At 42.2% G+C, this 22,942-nt stretch overlaps 2 protein-coding genes and 4 non-coding genes across 10 annotated transcripts in view; all 6 read right to left on the minus strand.

Moving 5' to 3' along the window:
* Positions 1-122: 122 nt before the first annotated feature.
* RPS8 (ribosomal protein S8) lies at positions 123-5,880 on the minus strand. The gene is made up of 6 exons (XM_053244042.1): positions 5,747-5,880; positions 5,148-5,254; positions 3,831-3,930; positions 2,353-2,528; positions 898-1,027; positions 123-280 (listed from the first exon to the last, which is right to left on the minus strand). Exons 1-6 carry the CDS (start codon positions 5,748-5,750, stop codon positions 171-173), a joined length of 627 nt encoding a protein of 208 aa, XP_053100017.1. The 5' UTR covers positions 5,751-5,880; the 3' UTR covers positions 123-170.
* LOC128325464 (small nucleolar RNA SNORD38) lies at positions 475-543 on the minus strand. The gene has a single exon (XR_008307462.1). It is a non-coding gene; the product is annotated as a small nucleolar RNA SNORD38 (small nucleolar RNA).
* LOC128325463 (small nucleolar RNA SNORD38) lies at positions 1,543-1,615 on the minus strand. The gene has a single exon (XR_008307461.1). It is a non-coding gene; the product is annotated as a small nucleolar RNA SNORD38 (small nucleolar RNA).
* Positions 4,017-4,119, minus strand: LOC128325465 (small nucleolar RNA SNORD46). The gene has a single exon (XR_008307463.1). It is a non-coding gene; the product is annotated as a small nucleolar RNA SNORD46 (small nucleolar RNA).
* On the minus strand, positions 5,353-5,435 carry LOC128325462 (small nucleolar RNA SNORD55/SNORD39). Its single transcript, XR_008307460.1, has one exon. It is a non-coding gene; the product is annotated as a small nucleolar RNA SNORD55/SNORD39 (small nucleolar RNA).
* Positions 5,881-18,464: 12,584 nt separating the features above from the next.
* Positions 18,465-22,942, minus strand: part of GPBP1L1 (GC-rich promoter binding protein 1 like 1) — a 58,778-nt gene continuing 54,300 nt past the window's right edge. For all 5 annotated transcript variants that reach the window (XM_053245012.1, XM_053245015.1, XM_053245011.1 and 2 more), the window contains 3 exons: positions 22,165-22,286; positions 19,656-19,758; positions 18,465-19,375 (listed from right to left, as the gene is read on the minus strand). In XM_053245012.1, the coding sequence (XP_053100987.1) occupies positions 19,226-19,375; positions 19,656-19,758; positions 22,165-22,286 (375 nt within the window). In that variant the 3' untranslated portion in view covers positions 18,465-19,225. The remainder of the gene's footprint in view (positions 19,376-19,655; positions 19,759-22,164; positions 22,287-22,942) is intronic.

Genomic DNA, 22,942 nt, shown 5'->3' on the forward strand with positions numbered 1-22,942 from the left:
CTCATCAACTCAAGCTCACCTCTAGTGGTTAAAAAGAAAATAATAACCTGCCTGTCAATCTCTGCGCAAGAGTGTTACGAACCTTTTCCCTCCCAATGCCCATAAATAAATCACAACAATCATTATACAAGACTGAGATATTTATTTAGCCCATTAGATATAGTGAATGTTCATTTGCCTTTCCTGGCCTTGATCTTCCTCAGGTAGAATTCGAGTTCCTTGCCTTCCAGAATATAGCCATCTGCTCGGCCACACTGTCCAGGCCTGGAGGCAATGCAAGCTGCAGAATGAAACAGCAATTAGGCAAGGGGAAACAGAGCTACAGTGCACTTCTGTGTCAGCTTTCACATATTAACCTCAGCAGTCCGACTGCAATAGCCTTCAATCTCTTGCTACAGAGGGTCTCCCTGCCCCACAATAGTGCAAGGCTTATACAGTATCTAAGAGTGCAATTATCAGCACACTAATGAAGTCACCTTCAGAATTTGAGTTGTCACCACTCACATTCAGTAGCAGAACTGGACAAAGTTTTCATCATCAGGTCAACTTCAGAAGCCATAGTCAACAGTGCAAGGCCAGATGCCTTTCATTTGACAACCATGACTAGAAAAAGTTTTTGTAATGTGTCTAGCCCAAGTGTTTCCTGCTTCCCAAGCTTAGCCAACTAAAATTCCAAGAGCTGAGTAAGTACACAAGCTACACCTTTCCTCAAAATAAAGGCAATGTCAGTTGTATTAGCACCGAAGGACCTCCAACAGTCCACAGGTAGTATGCTGCAGCTTTATACCAACTATGAGTGTAGACGGCACCCATCACATTATATAATCCCTTGGCAAACACTGCATCTGCTTGAGCATTCCTGTTTTGTGCTCACTCTTTTCTGTTTCTGGGTCTTACCAAGAAGCTTCCCTTGCAAGAACTGCTCCTCTAGAAGGCTACTGATCTTAGCATTCTTTTTCCGTTCATCGTACTTCTTCTGAATTTTCTTTGAACGTTTCTTGTTCAAGATTTCTTCTTCCTCTGGAGTCTGGAAGAGGAGCAGATGGGCGAGTACAACAAGCTAAGTGTAAGTGGTACTTACTTATTACTTCATCATAGTTCCTTTGGAGTACATGGGAAACAAAACCAAATAGCACCACACCTTTGGTTTGTTTTGCATAAACTGTGCAGCACTATTACTGTGCCAAGTTGTTTTCAATTTAATTTGTACTATCAATACTGGTAGTTTGATATAAGACAGTGAACTGCTGTCAATTCACAATGAAACTCTAGCTTTAATGAGATTTGAATCAGACCCTCAGTTCCAAATCCACCATAATCTTCACTAGAATAAACTTGTTCAAATCCATCAGTGAAATTTCAAGGTAAGCATGTTGAGGGTCTGATCACCAGTCTGCCAAGCAATAAATCAATCAGTGCTGGAACAATGATCACAAACAGAAAATTGTCCAACTGAGTTTTTCATTCACATCATCCATCCCCATGAGTCTACAAAAGAGATTCCCTAATGAGGGGAAAGCTCATCTGGAGACTAGCCCCTGCCTTCTTCAGATAAAAGATTTGTCATCATTCTCCTTTCAGCAGCAGAACTGGACAAAGGTATCATCACTAGAAGACGATGGATATCTGAATAGCAGGACACAGTACCTCAACACACAATGGGGTTGTTCACACAAGCAGCCCTATCCGGATAGGGCTATTCATGGGGATTGGCGGGATTGAGCCTGATCCTAGTGCTGCCCTTCCACTCCAGTCTCTGGTCATGTGGCTGCTCAGGCTGCCTGCCACAGAGCTGGGCGGCTAGAGCAACTGGTGGTGGAGAAATCCCCCAATGCACTGCGCTCCTAGTGCAGTGTGATGCCACAGCCTGCTTCCCACCCCCCCACGCTCAACCCCAGTTGTGTGGGCACATGGTGTGAGCCATCACAGACCACCGCGGATCATGTGGGAGATGGTAGGTTGTGTCTTGCCTCACCCCTCCCCCCAGAACAGTCATGAGAACGAACTTAATATGTTAAAACCATAATATGGCTTAATATGGTTTAATAAGGAGCCAGCGTGGGCTAGTGGCTAGAGTGCTGGACTAGGACCAGGGAGACCAGAGTTCAAATCCCCATTCAGCCATACTTGCTGGGTGACTCTGGGCCAGTCACTTCTCTCTCAGCCTAGTCAACTTCACAGGGTTGTTGTGAAAGAGAAACTCTGGGCTCCTTGGAGGAAGAGCGGGATATAAAAATGTAAAAATAAATAATATGATAGAAGTATGGGGCTAAGTCAAGCAGAACAGCCACATGCATCTGCCATCCTAAGTGATGGAAAAGTCAAGATCCCCCCAGCCCACTTTATACATACCAGCTTGGCACCCTTTTTGCGCCCAAGGGGTGTGGCGTAGTGGGCTTCATACCACTGTCGGTATGGTGTGCTATCAATCAGCACAATGCAGTTTTTGACCAGGGTCTTTGTGCGCACAAGCTCATTGTTGGATGCATTATATACCACATCAATGATTCTGGTTTTGCGGGTACAACCTGTAAAGTAAAAGGAGAATGTCACATCTTCTAAGAGCAAGACAAATTACAGGCCAAAGAATCCACATAAAAGTGACAGGTTGCAAAATCCTCATGGAGACTGAAGTTTGCAGGACCTATATAGCTTCTGTCTTACTGTCTGTTCCCAAAAGACATCCCAGTTACATGCTTGACTAACAAGTAGAAGGTTGCTGGTTCGAATCCCTGCTGGGACGATATCAGGCAGCAGCAATACAGAAAGATTCTGAAAGGCATCATTTCACACTGCGCAGGAAGAGGCAATGGTAAACCCCTCCTGTATTCTACCAAAGAAAACCACAGGGCTCTGTGAGCACCAGGAGTCAAAATTGACTTGACAGCACACTTTACCTTTAGTCACAGTCTCACATTACCATTTTAGCCAATCACCCTATTTTGTAGAGCAATTGAATTGATTGTGAATGTGTAATACACTAAGTTTAACAAAATCTCTTAAAGAGCAGTAGAAGGATCTTGTTTTTATATATTGTTTTTCAGCAAAGAAGTTCTCAGAGCAGCTTACGTAGCAAATAAAAAGAAAAGATGGTTTCCTGTGAGCCCTTTTTGGACAATCTAAAGAGAGCAGGAAGGGATACATCAGAAAACAGCCATTGTGCTGGGTCGAATAGGGACACCTGCTCCCCCCGCTAAATATAAGAGAACTACAGCTCTGAAACATGCTTCTTTGGTCAGTTAAGCAGGGGACCTATTCCTGCAGTCACCATGAGACACAAAAGCAACCCTGCCCATACAGATACAGAGTTTGCACTCAAGTCAAAACTACTAACTCCCACAGAACTCAGGACTGCCTAAGTAGCAATGAGATATTAAACCCAGTGTAAATGCAGAATTTGAATTTTATCTTGGCACTTCTAGAGAGTATGGAGTGTTTTTTTAGATGTTTGCTTCCCATGACAACAAGGTGTTTAAGACACTGTTCCACCCCTTCTGTGTCTCTCCATCACTGAACAGGCGGCTTTAAATCCACACTGACTGTTATTACAATTATGCAGTATCTGCCAGCATCCATGACCCAAACATAGTCACCCACAGGCTCATACATGAGCACTTTTCACTCCTTTGAAAATCCAACACAGCTGCTTGTGCAAGATACATATACTCAGGATAACTATGACACCAGTCACTGAGAGCTTAGGAATTCACCAAAGTTCTCTCAAGGCCAAAGTTATCATAATTGTTCTCTTGGTTGTGCTTCCATTTTGGTAGTGACGCGAGATCCCACCATGGCTAATACAAGGCATAAAATATCCACTTTGAACTTACATTCAGAACCCCAAGAGAAGTTTCCAACATCCAGGCGTAGAGCACGGTATTTTTTATTCCCACCACGTACTCTTACTGTGTGAATTCTCCTGGAGCCAATCTACAATAAACAATACAGCAGGTTGGATCAAGGCAGACGGATATACAACATGGAAATTTTCTCATGAACTCCCAACCTACATGGCAACATGGTCAGTGTAACTATGACAACCCCTAGCATTGATGAGTGCAATGAAGACCAAAACAGCCTTCAGCACCCACCTAAGGTGTAGCTCTCATCACTCCAGTTGCCTTACAGTCCAAGAATAATGGCCCAGATCTGAGGAGTCTCCCAACTTCTTCTAAGCACCTAAGGAAGCTTTGGACTTGTGTGCACCTCCTTTGCCACATGACAAATCTCTTGACACTGAAGGGAACTTTTTTTAAAAGCCTGCAATATATCATTGGAATCTGCTATTTATAGTAGAGAAAGCTTTTAAAGTGGTGGCTTTCTCTTTAGTTGGGAAAGAGCAACTGCCCCATTCAACCTCACAGCCTTTTCATGGACTGTTGATGGTGCCTCTCGTCATCTTTTTAGATTGTCAGCTCCTTGGGGATAGGCAACAATCCTCTCATGCCTTTTGCTATATAAACTGATTTGTGAACTTCTTGCAATACAGAAAAGCGGTACAGATATATTCTTCATCACAATATTAACATCACAACATACTAACTTGGAAGTCCTATAGTGATCAGTGGAGCCTTAAGTTTATCCCGAACTGCAGCCTTAAAGTTACAAGTCCTACTAGGCAAGCCCAAGCCTTTGGGTGCATATGAAACAGCTCTTTGGATCCTGGACCATATGTAGAGATCCACATATGGCTGCATGGAGAAGGAACTACTGCTCTCTGATGGAAGGCTAAACTGTGGAGCATTGTTATTGCAGTTTGGTTCAGGAACATCACATCACATTCTTAAGACATAAGAATGTCCAAACAATCTATTTATTACACACCCACAGTGTCAAGACACTAGAACAGAATACTGCTCAATACACACTCTACATATATGTAGTATGAACTCTGGTTTAATTCTTTGTCTGGGACTGCTTTAATTATAACTCCCTCATGATTGGCTTCCCTTAAAATAGTCTTTCAGATTAGCAAGAACAAAACATCCCTGCACTGGAAACTACTAGAATGTCAAGAAGCAATCATATGCTTTTTAAAATAGCCTTCATTCTGCAGTCATAACGTGAACACACATACACATCACAGAACAATTATATCAGTACCACTAGGCTCGTTGTTCCTCTACCCAAAGAGCAGCAGCACATACTTTGGTATTGGCAGGGGGTCGCCCCAACTCATACTTCCTCTTCTTATGGTAGGGTTTTCTTTTCCCCCCAGTCTTGCGGCGCTTGTGCCAGTTGTCCCTGGAGATACCTGGATGCACAGAACAACAGCCAGCCAATGAGGAGAAAAGTGCGAGACCACGTAACGCAGTCCACCCCACGGAGCTCAAACGTTTCTTCGTGCCCAGAGTTACTCAGCTCTCCAAGGTAAAAAGTCTCCGCATGGCGTACTCGGCCTAATACAGCAGTGAGAAAAGCTTCATCATTGCAACACGGGGCAGAAGAACTCGGAGAGGAAATTCAACCAAAGAAAAGGCCTCGTTTGCTGCAAAGCCTCGCCCAGGAGCAACTAGAGGCAGCCCGTGCGTCAACATGGCACCAACAGAGACCAAAGCAAGATCTAGCGCCAAGATAGGCCCTGATCAATAGCGGCAAAAAGGGTCTACCACACAACAATAACGCATACAGCCAATAATACAATGGCCCCTCTCCCCGTTACCCAAACTGCAACTGCGAAGGGCCACATGCTCGGCCGGATGGCAGCGGATAAAGAGGCTCCCCGTCCTCTTCCCCAGTCACTCACCCATCCTTCTCCAGAGGCGCCGACTGCAAAGAGAAGGCTGCAAAGCATCACGGGACGGTTTGTTGCGCGTGAGCTCTCGCGACAACTTTTCCGACGCGATTTCATCTCAGCGCGACTCGTCTGGCGCTCCGACTATCTGGACGTCATAAAAGCGCGACTCACGCATCTGGTAGGTAATCGAGCAGAAGCGGCCGCGGAAAAAAGAGCAGTTAGCAGTTACGAAGCTGTACTAGGCTTTTGATAGTGCGCGCCCGAAGAAGAGGCAGCTGGGTCTTGCTTCGCCATTCCTCCCCGAACAGCAGAAGAAGAGTGCAGAGGCGTAACTAGGGAAAACGGCGCCCGGGGCAAGCACTGAAATTGCGCGCACACCCCCGCCGGGCCCCCCGATCAATGCAGCTTAGCACATAAAGTCAAGCAATATTAAACAGAACATCATCCTAAAATATTTGTTAAAAGGTTTGTTAAATTGTGGATGATGCAAGTCAATTAATAGTACTAGAGAGAGACATGATTGAAGTGTTCAAATTAATTCATTTACAATAAATTACACTGCTCAACATCAAATTGCATTTGACTTAAAGCAAACATTTATAGTCACTTACATTAGAAGGCTTGCTACTAAGTGCTGGTTGGTTGTGCCTGCAGTTCTTCCACTCAGCACAGCAGAGGTGCTATTATTGTTTTTTGGGAGAAAATAGTATTTATTTTTTGTATTTCAATTTATTTTTACATTCTATATCCCACTCTCCCTCCAAGTAGCCCAGAGTGGTGCACTACATACTTAAGTTTTTCCTCACAACAACCCTGTGAAGTTGGCTTGTATCTCAAACATCAGAATTATGATGCAATGATGATTATGATTATGATGCCCCTCCCTCACACCCTGGTTCTGTTCCTGACTTTCCCTTGTGAATGACTGTATTTTAACAAAAGGAAAACCAAGGACTCCAGAGTAATTCGAGGGACTAGGGTGATAGTGCTAAAGACTCCTTATTCTCCCGCTAAAGGACCGCTAAATTCTTTGTGTGGAGTTTCAAGGACCGCTACATTGCTGATTATTAAAGTAACACTTAATATCAATAAATTAAATCAAAGTGAAATTAATTAAAATGAATTTAATCAAAATTTAACTTCTGAAGTTCTGGCAGGCCAAGATTAATTGAAATTAAAATAAAATGAATTGAATTAAAAATGCTAATAGAATAAATACAATAAAATCTGTACAAAATACATAACAATAAAATGCATTGTCTTTTAAACGGGGGTTTACTCCTACTGAAAGGGCCTTTTAAAAAATGGTAGTATGGGATTTCTTAGGCTGTGACCCTAAGGACCTCTCTGGCATGGTATCCACTGCACATGCACTGGCTTCCAGCCATAGGTGCCACATGGGAAAGCCAACACCATGCAAAGACTTACAAGTGTAGTTTTTCAAGCATCCCTCTTTGTATTACACAGAAAGTGGGTTTCACACTAGGCTGTTGAATTTCTCCAGCACAATAGCAACAAAATGATACAGCAAAAAAGTGATGATCAATGAAGTCAAGTAACTTTGACTTCAAACTAAACTATTGCTAGACTGACTCATCTTAAAAGGACACCTGAACTACTGTGGGAGAGGGAGGGACTGTGCAATATGCGAGTTCTGATTCTCTGTTCATTCCACTTCATTATTTTGCTTATACATCCTTGGCTTGGTGCAGCAACATCACCAAGTCTCAGTTAAGAGAATTCCTCCCTGCTGCCCCATTACTCTTAAATGATTCACAGGCTAATTTAATTCCAGCTTTCTACCCAGTTCACCTTGAAGTCTTTTGAGAGAGACCGATATTTACTTTTCTTTCTCTGGAACAATGGAGTGGGAAGACTTGGAATGACCCGAAAGCAATGTTGCTGCCAGCTTATGCAGTAGCTGTCCTGATGCCCTTATCTGCTTACCGGGACCAGGAGTTTTTGCTCCCATAAACTAATTGATGGCTCTCAGACTCTCTCTCGGTAGCAGGTGGTGTTCTTCCTGTTCGAGGGAGGGAGCGGCCGGCAACACGGTGGTGCGGCTTGCAATGCATTTTCACCATTTACTGAAACTAATAGCAAGGGAATTAGGGGATCCGGCAGCGTATAATAGCAAGGGAGTTAGGGGATCCGGCTTGCATACATTACCAGCAAGCCGCCATTATTGGGGAGGAAAGGACAAGCACGGATGCCGATGGCAGCTACACACAGGGGAGGGATTCAACACCATTCTCTGCTTTACAATTCAGTCTTGCACAGGGGTGGGGAAGCAGCTTTGGGTAACTTTTTGGTTTTGGCTTGGAGGAAATCCAGCTTTTTGGTTTTGGCATGCGCGACTGGGGGGGGGGGCAGCGCTGCGGGACAGGGAGTGAGCATCCGTTAGCAGAGTGATATGAATGATGAAGAAAGGTCCGTTGACGACGCCGATTCGCCAAAGCAGCAAGCAGGCAGGTACTGCAACTTTTGGCGCCCGCGCCGCAGCGCCCAGGAGCAATGGGGGGGGGGCGCCGGGACCCAGGGAGGGGGAGGGGGACTGCTCAATGCATCCCACACTGCTGTGCACACAAAAAAATTTTTGAAAAAAAATTTTCGGGCAAGGTGGGGGCACTTTTTGGCACCCCCCCATGTGATCCAACAAGGTGGTGCCTGGGGCACGTGCCCCCCCTGCCCCCCCATCGTTACGCCCCTGGAAGAGTGTAGCCAACCCAGATACTTATGGATCTCCAACCTTGTGCCATCAATAAAGGTTTCTAAAAAGTAGGTCTTTCCACAGGAGTATAGCAGTAGGACATCAAGCTCACGGAGACTTCAGCGCTTTGCCTCCCTGCACGGATATGTCACTGAGGTGATCCAATGCCTGGAAAGAGTGGCTTACTCTACTTTTCAATAACTGTGCAAAAGAGGGTCTTTTCATGCTTTTCTCAGATTTCCACCTACTGATATTCCTATATGACCTTTAGAGGTGCAAGAGCATTGTGCATTGCTTTTACACTGTACATTTTTGAGACTGTCTGTACCCCTCCAAGGAAGTGGAAAAACAGCTTGGCAGAAAGTCAGACCCAGGTAGTAGAGCCTCCAGTGGCAGAGTAACAGAGAGGCAGAGCAGGCATTTGCCTACGGTGGCAAAATCCTCCAATTTTGCTGTCCTCTGGGGAGCAGGGGCAGGGGCGGCAGCTGCGGCAGCTGCATCAAGAGTGGGGGGTGAGGAGAAAGTACCCCCTTTACCTTAAAAAATGCCACTGCATGTCAGTGGTAATAGCTGCAGGGACGAGAGGGAAGTCTCACCTTTTGCTCTATAAAGAATGCCACTGCCAGCAGTGGGATGGGGCACAGTGGTGGCAGCTGCAGGGAGGGAGGGCAAGGTAAGGAGAGATCCCCCTTTTAAAGGCACTGCTGCGTGGTGGGAGGGCAGGCTCCTTCCAGCTCGCCTCCTCCCAAGTGACTGCATGGGCCTCTCAGTTGCGCAGCCTGTGTTTGGCCTTCCTCTGCATGTGGAGGAAGGCCAAAAATGAGCTGCACAGCAGTGAGGCCCATGCAGTCACGTGGGAGGCGGTGAGCTGAAAGGAGCTCACTGCCCCACCATCCCGCTGCACAGCAGCATTTTAAAAGTAAAAGGGGGAACTCAGCCCTCCTTGTGCCCTCCTACAGTTGCCGCCGCCGCCACCACACCCTGTCCCAGCAGCAGCGTTCTTTACAAGGGGAAAAGGAAAACTTTCCCTTCACACCCTGCCCCACAGTTACTGCCACCGCACAGCACACTTTAAAAAAAAAGTTTAAAGGGTAGCAGAAAGCTTAATCCACCCTGGAATAGGGCCTTCAAGACAGGCCCAGAGGAGAAGGTGAAAGATCACCACTTGTACCTAAAATTGTACTTCAGCACATCATCATCTCATTTTGATCTTGGACAATTATGTTTCTCTCACAAATCTTGATGGTAAGCCCACTTTTCCCTATAGATGGTTCCTCAATAGTGTAGCTGCTAAGTGCCAATAATAAGATGAATTATTCACATAGTTCTACAAGCATGAGATTTGTCAGATATTTTTGTTTGCCATGCCAAAAATCAAAATCATTCAAATAGTGATACAAACCTGAGATTTGACAGAAATGTCAGATGTTTCGGTTTTAGAAAGTAACATTAGCCACAAATATATATATCCCAAAATCCATGCTTTGCCGTCACTCATGCTATGGCTTCTCCCCAAGCTGTAAATAATTACAGAAGGGTTTTCCATCCAGCAGCTCACTGAGGGTAGCAGTGCTGAGGCAATAAATAGTTAATATTTGTGGCAGTGGGTTCTAGAATTAAGTATATGCTTGCTAGTTTTAATCTGATGGTCTGTGCTTTTTTGTTCTTGTGCCTTTATCATTGTCTTCAAAATATGGTTATACCATAGGTGAAGCTTGTAGTTGACCAGGCAAAGTCATTTTGCATAGATTACACTTATAGAAAATCTCAAGAATTTAAAGAATTGTAATGGAATTTTTTGTTAATGCCCTTGCAAAAGGGGAGTAAAGGAACTGTTTGAGATTTGTAAGATTTCAACTTCAAACATTTTCACCAAGTATATTCTGGTTTTAAAAGTAGTGCATTCAGCAAATTTCAATATATAATAGGTACTGCTGAAAAGAAATCTGTTTCTTTTATCTGGGAAGGAGCATTTGTTGTAAATTGTATAAATTGATGTTATAGAAGCATGGGGTTATGTATTTTATATTGGACATGTTTACTGCGGATCAAGAAACATGACACAAACTATTCATAAAATGGTTGGAATCACCAGGCTGTTCACAGTGGAAAACTGACTGGAGCAAATATTGGTTATGTCAACAAGGCAAGAATGAGTCTGCAATCAACACACTTTACAATCAGCTGGTCACACTATTCTTGCATCTTCACATTCTCCAGTTTCATTCTGTCAATGAACTACTCATGATACTAGATCCAAAATGACTAGAGAAAGGTGAGGGTATAGAAGAACACTCAGAAGAAATGAAGCAAAATATCATCAAAGCTATAGGCTTCTCTTCAGCAACAGTGAACTGGAAAGGTCCAGTGAAACATCAGCAGCACATTATACCCCATGAAGAATAAAATAATCCATAGTGAACAACAGCAGACATCACAATGCTTTCTGTGCAAGAGAGAGGACCAAATATCTGCTCTGAGGCAGGCAATGACCATGAAACTGAATGAAAGACTAAACCAATGTGCCATGACTCGAAGTGATGTTAAACTTCTTTCAAAGCTTAGTTCAGGAAACGTTATTGCACAGGAGCTGAAGTACCATCCCTTTTGCTTAGTAAGATTGTATGATAAAGAAAAACCCTATTTAAATGCTAATAAGCATTAAGAAATTGCAGTGGGTGTAGGCATTTTCTGAACTCACGCTCAGGCTTGCAGAACTATCTAAGCTCTATCAGGAATGACTTCTGCAGGTAGGAGTGAAAGAGCCAAGTATAAATTCAAGATGACTAAAAAACGAGCTGCAGGATCAGCTCATAAGGATGTAGTTATGGCTTTCAGGAAGGATGCAGGCTTTGCCCTACTCTGGGTTTCTGCATATACTGAAGCTATCCAGCAGCTGAAATATTACACCAACAGATGCATTAACACAAAGTTCTGTGAAACACTTCAAGCAGGAAGTGTTGAAGAGGCATTATCATCACTTCAGTTTGTTTGCATGCTCAAATGTGGGCCAAATATCAAACCACAGCTTAATCATGCAAGATCCTATTCTCTATGCAAAATAAAAAATGGACACAGATCATCAGACATAAATATAAGATTTGGAAACCAGTGAGAGAATGCTTCCATCTCTCAGGGCACACTACTGCTGACCACAAAGTCACCATATTTGATCTCCCCTCCCAAACCCCAAAAAGGGAGATTAAAGGGAGACTTGATTACTTCAACTTGAAACTACCGAATTAGAATTTATCAACAAATTTGATTGTTAATTTACATCTGAAGGCGATTGGTTTGTCTCCCACTACCTCTCTTAAATTCACACAGCAAAGTATCTTTTCACCAAGTACTACTGCTATGAATGTAGGGGTTATACATTTTAGCTTTGCATACAAATGAGACAGACTCCTATATCTCTTGGCCTTTGGTTTCAGAGTTTACATTTCCTCTCTGTAACTGTGTGTGTGGACTGCAGACTTCAGGATAATGCTTCATGCATCTACTAAAGTGGGCTGTAGCCCGTGAAAGCTTATGCCACAATAGGTCTCTCCATCTACAAGCTTTTTGCTGCAGCAGACCAACACAGCTACCCCTCTGGAACCTGTCTTCTGTTGCATCTAGTTATCCTAAATATCACTGAGTTAGCCTTAGAGGATGGGAATCTCCAGTTGCCTTTAATTCCAAGACAGCACCCGCACCCATATGTACAGATTTTTTGATGTAGGCCTGGCCCAGGTATCAGCCCACTATACCTCTATTTTGGTTCTTTCTCACTTGAATAAGTTTGGCCAGGGTAACCTCAGTTCTGTGTTTAGAGCTGATCCTCAAGTCTCTTAGGCCAAATTTTTCATTCCTTCCCCTCTCCATTTCTTACCTTAAAAAAAAATCACATACCAGACAAAATATACACTATGTTAATGTAAGCATTTCAGGTGGCTGAGCATTTCCAAACACTCTCATATAACACAGTTGTTGGGGTTGCAGTTTGGGGAGGCAAGTGTTAAAGCATGAGGAAAAACCATTCTAGAAGTACTGCACTTAGGAGAAGTTCTATCACTTTTCCTTTCTGATCCTACAGTATGGGAATGGCCAACTGGCATCTCCTGAGCAACACATGGCTTCTTAGATGTGTAAACATGGCTCCCTTTCCCTGCCCTGTATGTGTTCCCTCTCATCACTTTCAAGATAGAGACACCACAATTAATTTGATGTCTGAACTGGAGGTGTCCAACAATTCCTCTTATGCGATTCGACTAGATCAATTTCAGTTTGTAACTCCTGAGGATGTGGACAAGCTGCTTGGATCGGTGAGACCTACCACTTGTTCTTTTGACCCTTGTCCAACATGGCTTATTCTGTCTAGCAGGGAGGCTGTTGTAGGCGGCCTGGTAGAAATCATAAATGCTTCTCTGAGGGAGGGCAGGATGCCTCCTTGTCTTAAGGAGGCATTTATTAGACCTCTTCTAAAGAAGCCTGCATTAGATCCCTCAGAGTTGAGCAATTATAGGCCTGTCTCCAACCTCCCATGGCTGGGCAAGGTAATTGAGAGGGTGGTGTCCTCTCAGCTCCAGACGGTCTTGGAGGAAACTGATTATCTGAACCCATTTCAAACTGGCTTTCGGGCAGGCTATGAGGTGGAGACTGCCTTGGTCGGCCTGGTGGATGATCTCCAATTGTGAATTGACAGAGGAAGTGTGACTTTATTGGTCCTTTTGGACCTCTTGACGGCTTTCAGTACTATTGAACATAGTATCCTTCTGGAGCGTCTGAGGGGGTTGGGGGTGGGAGGCACTGTTTTACAGTGGTTCCACTCCTACCTCTCAGACAGGTTCCAGATGGTGTCGATTGGAGAGTGTTGCTCTTCAAAATCTGAGCTTAAGTATGGTGTCCCCCAAGGCGCCATACTCTCACCAGTGCTTTTTAACATCTACATGAAACCGCTGGGAGAGATCATCAGGGGATCTGGAGCTGGGTGTTATCAGTATGCTGATGACACCCAGATCTATTTCTCCGTGTCAACTTCTTCAGGTGATGGCATATCCTCCCTAAATGCCTGCCTGGAAGCAGTAATGGGCTAGATGAAGGAGAATAAACTGAAGCTGAATCCAGATAAGACGGAGGTACTTATTGTGCGGGGTCAGAACTCCAGTGATGATTTTGACCTACCTGTTCTGGATGGGGTCACACTTCTCCAAAAGGAACAGGTCCACAGTCTGGGAGTACTCCTGGATCCACACCTCTCCTTGGTTTCTCACGTTGAGGCGGTGGCCAGGGGTGCTTTCTATCAGCTCTGGCTGATACGCCAGCTGCGTCCATTTCTTGAGATCAATGACCTCAAAACAGTGGTACATCTGTTGGTGACCTCCAGACTTGACTTTTGTAATGTGCTCTATGTGGGGCTGCCTTTGTACGTAGTCTGGAAACTTCAGTTGGTTCAGAATGCAGCATCCAGGTTGGTCTCTGGGTCATCTCATAGAGACCACATTACTCCTTTGCTGATGGAGTTACACTGGCTGCCAATAGGATTCTGGGCAAAATATGAAGTGCTAATTATAACTTATACACCCCTAAACAGCGTAGGTCCTGGGTATTTAAGAGAGCGTCTTCTTCGCTACGAATCCCACTGCCCATTGAGGTCATCTGAGGAGGTCTGTCTTCAGTTACTGCCAACTCGTTTGGTGGTCACACAGAGATGGGCCTTCTCGGCTGCTGCTCCAAGATTGTGGAATGTGCTCCCTGGCTGTGTTATGATCCTCCCTGTCTCTGGCTTTTTCTCTTTTTTTATTGAAAACCCTTTTTTTAACCCAAGCCTTCTCAGGTTTTTGATTAAAAAATACTGTTTGTTAATTTTATGGTTTTTAAATTATGTATTGTTTTAGTGTTCATATGTTTTATATGTTGAACAGTTTTAACTTTATTATTATTGTTATTTCTTGTTTACACAGTCAGACAGGTGTTATTGACTGGTTTGTTTTATCCAGACATCGAGTCCTTCCCAAGGACCTGGGATGGCTGAATTTTATTGTCAATTGTTATAGATATCGTCGCAGAATATAGGCTGTTCCCAGTAAAGCTGCTTTTTGTAATTGGCTGATGGTGATTTCTGTGGCCCCTATGGTGTTGAGGTGCTATTATTATTATTATTATTATTACATTTATATCCCGCTCCTCCTCCAAGGAGCCCAGAGCGGTGTACTACATACTTAAGTTTCTCTTTCACAACCACCCTGTGAAGTAGGCTAGGCTGAGAGAGAAGTGACTGGATGTGTTTTAATTGTTAGCCGCCCAGAGACATAAGTTTGGACGGGGTATAAGTCAAATAAAGTAAATAAATAAAGATGCCACAATGCAGCCTCCTCCCTTGCTTGTCTTCACTGTCTCTTCCTTGAGTTGAAGCATAGTAACTATTTGAAATGGGACAACCCCACATAGTCACGACCACGTTAGCACACTTCTTCCCACTGTGTCTTCCTCCTTCCCACCCATCAGTGCACCACTTAACTGTGTGTGTCCTTCCCTTCAGCTCTAAACTTGACAAGAGTCTCAAGTACACGACTTGCCAACAATCAGCACTTCTCTTCCTTCATGGGTCCTCCCTCCTTTTTGCCTCTCTGAACTAAAAAAAAAAATCTTGCCCAGATGTCTAGTGAGAGCCAAGAGGCACCTGTTCTAGAAATAGTGCTGTTGCAAGAAAATATGCCATGCTCAAAAAGGTGAGAGAAAAGATGGCTCTTTTGAGGCAAGTTGGTCACCTTTTTTAAAAATTAAAAATATGTATTACCTTAGCACACACAGGATTTGTACTCCATGAGACTTAACTTTCCCACTATTTTAAATTTGGTTTATCTTCAGTTATGCAGAGTGTGCACGTATACACATCAGTCAGAATGCAATGTCTTGTGTTTTAATGATCTGAACCTTTTGGAAATGCTGTCAGTGTTTGCATGGTTTGTGAATTGGTGCTGCAGGTTAGAACTGTGCAAGAGAGAACAGGCAAAGATGATACATCAACTTTGTTTTGTTCAACAAAATAGTTCCCTATTCCAGCAAATAAGTTTGATATTCATCTTCATATTTCTTTTCCTCACACTTTGCCATTCTGATTGCTTAACTGTAGGTCCGATATTATTATTATTAGTAACCCAAATGGGAATGAGGAACAGGGTTTTAACAAACATTTGAAACCTCTGAACTAGTGTGATGTTATATTTGTATACACCAAAACTTGAATCTGCTAAACATATGGCTCTTTACCACTACCACTACACATTCCAATTCCTTGACTCTTGGGTCTGTGAAAGGTTGGCCACCCCTGAATCTTCTTCATTCCAGTGGTGCTCCCTTTTCTCACTTCCAACCCATTTCCATTTTTCTTCCATTTACTGTTGCTGTTTTGTCTCTCTTTGCCCCTCACTCTTTCATTTCTCCTTGCTATGTCTCATGGGTAGGTGGCTAGAGGAAGCTGGAAAATTGGTAGCAACCCCACTGCAGGCCTCTGAAGACAGAAGACAAACCATACAAAGTATACAGACATTTTCCCATTTACACTCATTCTATTGATGGGTTTTGTGCAGGTCCACAGATGATTCCATAAAGGTGGAGGACCTAATCAGATTTGGAATTCCCCCCGAGAATAAAAGACAAGGAATTGCAGTGAGCCCATTGGCTTTATGTTGCAGAGGCGTACACTGAAACCAGAACAGATTCCCAAAAATAGATTAAGATTTGTAGCTGCTGGTCTAAAGAAAGGGGGTGTTTGTGTTTTTTTCTTAAGAAAATCACAGCACATCAGCACTTGACTCAGATTCCCCTTTCCTGCAGCACACTGTACACTGCAGGAAAGCCATGCAAATGGTTGTGGGGTGCAGTGATGGCATAATGAAGTTCAGATTTTGAATGGTGTTTCTATGCAGCACTGTGTGTCACTGGAAAAGTTGCAAGAAAAGAGACGATTATCTGAAAAAGATTGTTGAAAAAAGTGATGTCTCATTTGAGAATATAGCTAGTATTTTTAGATAGCTGCTACTATCCTTGTCTTGTTTTAAAAAGCCCCCAAAACCTATGCTTCCCAATTCTTAAACTGACAGAACACAATAGAGGCACAGAGAAACCACTATCACCGTGACAAAGAATGTATAAACAAGCACTGTGAAGTACTAGATTTTTTTTGCATACAAAAAGTGTTCATTTAATTAATTTAGACTCAATAGGCTTGAAAAATAATAGTGTGCACGTAACTTCAATATATAACACAATGTGTATAAACACATTAAACGTGCAGACAATACTCCCCATCTAGGTTGCTCAATGTCCTTCTGTATTGAGACTCGTTTCTCAGTTCCTCAAATATGCACGAAGGTAACTTTGTACTGGCAACGGTGTAAATCCTTACAGAGGACTGTACTGGCAATGTGTTATACACACTGTGTTACATGTTGGAAGTTATTTGCACATTACTATTTTTCAAGCCTACTGAGTCTAAATTAATTAAATTAACACTTTGTGTATGCAAACAAAATCTAGTACTTCACAAGTGCTTGTTTATACATTCCATGTCATGGTGATAGTGGTTTGTCTGTGCCTCTATTGTTCTCTGTCGGTTTATATCCATGATGCTCGTTTTGGATATCTAGTTCCCAATTCTTAAAAACATATAGTGCTGTTAGGTATACAACCACAGAAATTCATGACAGAGGGCCTAGTCATGTCACACCAGTTTTCTTGAGAAACCCTCAGCTCCACCACTATAAGATTTCCACTAGAAACTATGCAATTCTTGTGGCCATAAACTTTTGAAAAGAATTAACAGAATGTGATGTAGACCTAAACAAGAACCTACACAGCCATTGTATCAATTCAACCCAAGACACTGTTTTATAGGCCCACAACTGTCAACAGAAATTATAATATTTCCAATGAGCTCTTTCCAGATCAGGCATTCTTCTGCTGTAACTTGAACATTTGATTTGGAATACTTATATCAGATATATTAACCTGGCAATGAAATCAATTGAATGACAAGCAGGCAGCACACATTTAAATGTTGGTTGCAGGCATAAAACACCTTAGTTCATATGAATGTTTGCCTACTGTCCCTGCATGTTAAAGAATATGCAATTTGTTTGTTGGCTTTCATCCAGAGATCCTCTTTAAACTTTATGAAAGGCTTGTGTGTGTCTAATGGGATTGTTTGCTTTTTTTTTTGCTGTTGAATAAGTGCCCTCCATGCCTTTGTACTTATTGAAATTTGGTTTCAGAAGTGGTTTACTGGGCAGAAGTGGGAGTTGCTGTTTTGTACACCAAGTACAAAGTTCATTGGATGCACAGAACCATTTACTGAGTTCTTGGTCCTGGTTATTATGTACTTCTGTATTGTAATTTTAAAGACAGAAGCTGCCTCTTGAAACAGAGATTAGTCAGGATAAAATTATTCCTAAAACCTGCTTTACTGCTATGAGGTGGGATTTCAGCTGCAGAGAATGACAGTTCAGAAAGGTTTTCTTTAATACTGTTTCTCTCCCATCTGTACTTCCAAGTTTCTTAGTATGAAATAGCATTCTTGCTCAAAGAGAGAGAATAGATACAATTAAGGCTATAACTACCTACATGCTCAAATTCTATTGTGCTTTAAGCAAAGACACCCCATTCTCTGCCTACACCAATATATCAGCTTTTAAAATTTGCCAGTGTCTGGTTTTACATTCCATTTTAGTATCTCTCTTACCCTACTCACTGATGTTCATTATTATGTCCCCTGCTTTATACTGCAAAATGGTTTTGCAGACAAGGCTGGATTGATTCATTACTCACTATGCAGCAAACAAGCAAACCTATTCAACTAGTACCTTTTGCTTAGAAGCAAAAATCAGGAGTTATTCAGGTTCTCCTGCCACTGTTTAAAGAGGTTCTGCTACACAAACACCACAGCAAAGCAAAACCCAACTATTAAAAATTCATGTTGCTCTACTTCTATAATAATCACAAATGTGCTTTCCTGAGAAAACAACAGACACCGAATTGGCAAACTGATGCAAAATATTTATTCCAAGTTAGTTATCTTTTGATGCAGTAGTTTTTCCCCCTCATACAGACTCAATGTGATAGTCACTTTTTTAAATCTGTAAATAATGTTATCAAAATAATCTTAATCTTTGAAATCCCACAAAAATTTATATTTTACAATCCACCCTGAATATCAAGGTTGCAAGAAGAACACAAACAATTCCTATATCCAAATATTTTACAGCTGTACCCAAAAAAGAAAAAACCAAAACACGCCTGGTTAAGTGATGAAGCTCCCCGAGCCGCCAAAATATAAAATAAAAAAGTTCCATGTTATTAGCATTAATTTAACACAATTAGAACTTCCATAGCCATTTTGTCATTGACAATGATTGTTTTAGCACATTATTGCCGCACAGCATTTTGCTATGTGGACGGCAGTATGAGAAGCTTGTGGCTGCCCAATTCAGTCCTTTCATCCTTCTGCTGACGAGACTGAACCTATGCCTTGCTCCAGAAGGCCTTGAGTCACCCATCTGCATGGACTGTTCTCTATGAAGCACAGAAGGGCAAACCAAAAAGTAATAAGCTAATAGCTTTCTTCTTTGGGATATAATTCTTTCCCTTGTACATGAAGTTTCCAACAATAAAAAGAAACTGAACAGACTTGGGACAGAATAAACTCTGCTTCATTTGAACCCCAAACATTTATGTGCTGAACTACAAACAGAGTTTGCTGGGTTGATTTTGTACTGTGTTATTTGTTGTGCCCATTTTCAGGCATCATCGTCTGAAGTTTCACTGCTACTGGTTTCTGTATCTGACTCCTCAAATTCTGTCTTAAAAGTGCGTCTCCAGTGGGAGAACAGTTGACTGTTGCCACGGCCTTGAAGAAATCCATTCTTCCCAAAGCCATTTCTTTTTAGCTAGAAGAAATAAAGAAAAAGTTGTTCATATTTCCATTTCATTTTTCCATCCAAATAAGATGCTCAGAACAGAGTACACTAATACCATATATATTTAATATAGACAAAGCTTGCCAGATGCAGCAAAACAAGATTTGAGCAGACAAGTTAATATCCACAGCTGTCCTTGCTCCAAGGAAAGAAAAACTGGATCCTACCAATCATTTATCTAGAACTTGGTCTGGAAAACAGGATAATGTTTGTGGGGAGAATAAAACATAAGTGCAAAAACTGAACATACCTGCTCTGACTTTATTTGGAACTCTTTAAGCTCATCCTCTGTGAGGGGAAGGCAATTCTCATCATTTTCAGGGTATTCCTGCCATCCCATTGCTTTCAATAATCTAGTGGTTTGAAGAAAAGTGGGAAGAGAAAAACACCTAATTAAAGCTGTCACATAGGCAAAAAGAGATGAACTCTCACCAGTAAACAAAGTAGATAACTCTCTTATTAAGGACCGCCACTGATAGGGATAACCTAGTCAGCAGTTCTGCTTCATAAGCATTTCTATGTTCTTAAAGTGGCAGAGGAACACAGGACTTTTTTGTGTTTTTTTACAATTAAGAACCTGGGCAATGAGGTTAAATGATTCACTCATGATGTTGAAACAACTGCAATATTTTCTCTCTCATCTTTCTCAATCATTAGTAAATTGGATGCCCATGCAACATTTTGGCAATTTTTATCATCAGTGGTTTTTGATTAACTTTATATTTCAAATTATTATTATTTAATTTATATACCACCTGACTCCAAAGCTCTAGGTGGTTCACAACAATAAATACAATAAACATTGTTAAAACCACAGTGAATTAATTTAAAATATTCTAAAATTACTAAAAAGCCAGGCAAACACAAAAAAACACAACACAACTCTCAAGGGCTCTTTTAAAGACCAATTCAGATGTTAACCCACAAATATCTATAGGGAGCATATTCCACAGCCCAGGAGTGACTACAGAGAAGACCCGCTACCGAGTCACCCACCAGACGAGCTGGTGGTATACGGAGACGGACCTCGACTATGACCTTAATCGAGATCATGGAGAATCATGCAAAAAGGTCTCTCTCCCAGGTAACCCAGTCCTAAGCTGTTTAGGGCTTTGAGTAGTCAAGCCTAGGGGTTACCAGAGAGTGCACTACATTTCTGCGATCGTGATCTTCAAGGAACAGATGCAGCTATCATATCAGCCCAAATTGACAGAAAGCACTCCTGACCATAGCCTCAACTTGAGAAAGCAGAATGAGGCCTGGGTCCAGAAACACTTCCCAGCTATGTACCTGTTTCTTTGTGGGGGAGTGCAACCGCATCCAGAACAGGGAGATCTATCAAGTCCCTCGAAGTATGACCCCTTACCATGAGTACCTCCATCTTGTTTGGATTCAGTTTCAATTTATTATCCCTCATCCAGTTCATTACTGCTTGTAGGCAAGCATGGGGGGGGGCGTGTTTATGCCATTTTCAGCTGATGATGTATTAGAGAAACAGGTTATGGTGGGGTCAATTGCAGAGGTGACCAGTAGCTCTTCTGGTTCAATTAGAATGGATCCATTTTAGTTTGTGACTCTTGAGAATGTGGACAAACTCCTTGGAGGCATTCAGCCTACCATTTGTCCTTTGGATCTATGCCCAACATGGCTTATAACATCTACCAGGGAGGCTGTTAGAGATGGCCTAGTTGACATCATAAATGCCTCACTGAGGGAGGAAAGGATGCCTTCATGTTTGAAGGAGGCAATTGTGAGACCTTTACTTAAGAAGCCTGCCCTAGAGCCTTTGGTGATGGATAATAATAGGCCAGTCTCCAACTTCCTTTGGGTGGATAAGGTAATTGCGAGGGTGGTGGCTGATCAACTCCAGGTAGTTTTGAAAGATACTGATTATCTAGATCCATTTCAAACTGGCTTTAGAGCAGTTTGTTCGGTGGAGACAGCCTTGGTCAGCCTGATGGATGACCCCTACCAAGAAATGAATAGAAGGAGTGTGATTTTTGTTGGTTATTTTGGACCTTTCTGCTGCTTTTTGATAGAATTGACCATGGTATCCTTCTGGATTGTTTGGGAGATTTGGGAATAGGTGGTACTGCTCTGCAGTGGTTCTGTTCCTATCTCTCAGGTAGATTCCAGATGGTGTCACTAGGAGTATTCTCTGAAACAAGAGCAATTGTATGGTGTCGCTCAGGGTTCCATCCTATCTAGGTGTTTTTGAACATCTACATTAAACCGCTGGGCAAGATCATGAGAAAATTTGGAGCAGGGTGTTATCAATGTCTGCATTCCTATATGTGAACTTCAACCAAAAAATGGTTTTGGTAAATCTGCCTGTTTATCTGGTTTGGGCAAACAGTTAATTAGTTTGCTTATAGTCTTGACCGCTTAGCTGCTATGGCTTTAGAACTCAATAATAGCTGGGTTAGATCAGAGAAATATCACTGCTATCTCAGTGTGCCTCTGCAGTGCACAGGTGCATTATTGCCTCCATGCTTGTTTGATCACACTGGCCCTTCCAGTATGAACGCATGCGTTACAGGAAGGTACACTGTGCTGGAAGGGCAGTAAGACCAAATGACACAAGTCAAAAAACCCTATTTTGTTGAATATGAGATGGTATATTCTGTGTTGCTTGTGGCATATTGGCACATCAACAAGTTACAGGTTTTGGTTTTACTACTGACAAAACTTCTTCCACTAGTTTCTCTCCAGTGCTGGTGGGAGTAAATCTTCCCTTTGGTCACAGCCTCCTTTCTCACCTGTGTTCTGCTTCTAATGAGTGAGAAAGGTTCTCCCCTTCTTCCAAAGGGAGAGAAAGACCATTCTGATGGCAATTTTCTTCCCAGTTTTCCTTTGGTTCTGGTGTGCTGCTGCCCTCCATCTGGTGGAGGAAAGACATAAGTCAAAACCTCACTCATGTTGCACTGGTCCCTTAACATTCACAGTATAATTTCACAAAATGCTGAGGAATGTTCCTAGTAAACAGCCGATAATCCACCAATGCCAACAAAGCCAGAAACAAAAGGCAGTTGGTCAAGGATATAGAGCTGTTGGACCTCTCTAATCAGTTTCAATCAGTCTCTTACTGTGGCATAAAGTGACCACACACCCCAACTTGCCATAGTTAAACAACTCAAAACTTACTAAAATGAACATAATCATTCTGTGTCTATTATATATGAATAAATAGTTCAGTTTGCTCTTATCAAAACAACGAAAATGTAATCAAACCTTCTGATTTTCATTAATACTATGTTTTCTACATTTATTTTCCTATGCATTTCTAAAACTGAAAGTACAGCTTAGTTTTATTTGGTAAAAACAGTACATATTTCATTTTACCAGAACAGAAAAATGTTTATATTACTTGCCAAATTCTGCAAGTTTCTATCTGTCACCAGCACTTGCAATATTTTTAAAATGTCTGCTATGCTGTAAACGAGAGAACAAAACCTACTGTACATCACACAGTTGTAGTTTTCTTAGAAAGTAGCAGGTTACAAGATACTTAAAGTAACCAATACACTCCTGCTGAAT

The sequence above is a fragment of the Hemicordylus capensis genome, chromosome 4 (genome assembly GCF_027244095.1).
Source record: "Hemicordylus capensis ecotype Gifberg chromosome 4, rHemCap1.1.pri, whole genome shotgun sequence".
NCBI lineage: Eukaryota > Metazoa > Chordata > Lepidosauria > Squamata > Cordylidae > Hemicordylus > Hemicordylus capensis.

Bases quoted from the DNA above. Each gene is read 5' to 3' on its own strand.
- RPS8 (XM_053244042.1), bottom strand. The intron at 3,931-5,147 runs GTATGTGCTGCT...TGTTTATTGTAG, and splicing joins GACCCCCTGCCAATACCAAA to ATTGGCTCCAGGAGAATTCA. The intron at 2,529-3,830 runs GTAAGTTCAAAG...TTTACTTTACAG, and splicing joins CTTCTCTTGGGGTTCTGAAT to GTTGTACCCGCAAAACCAGA.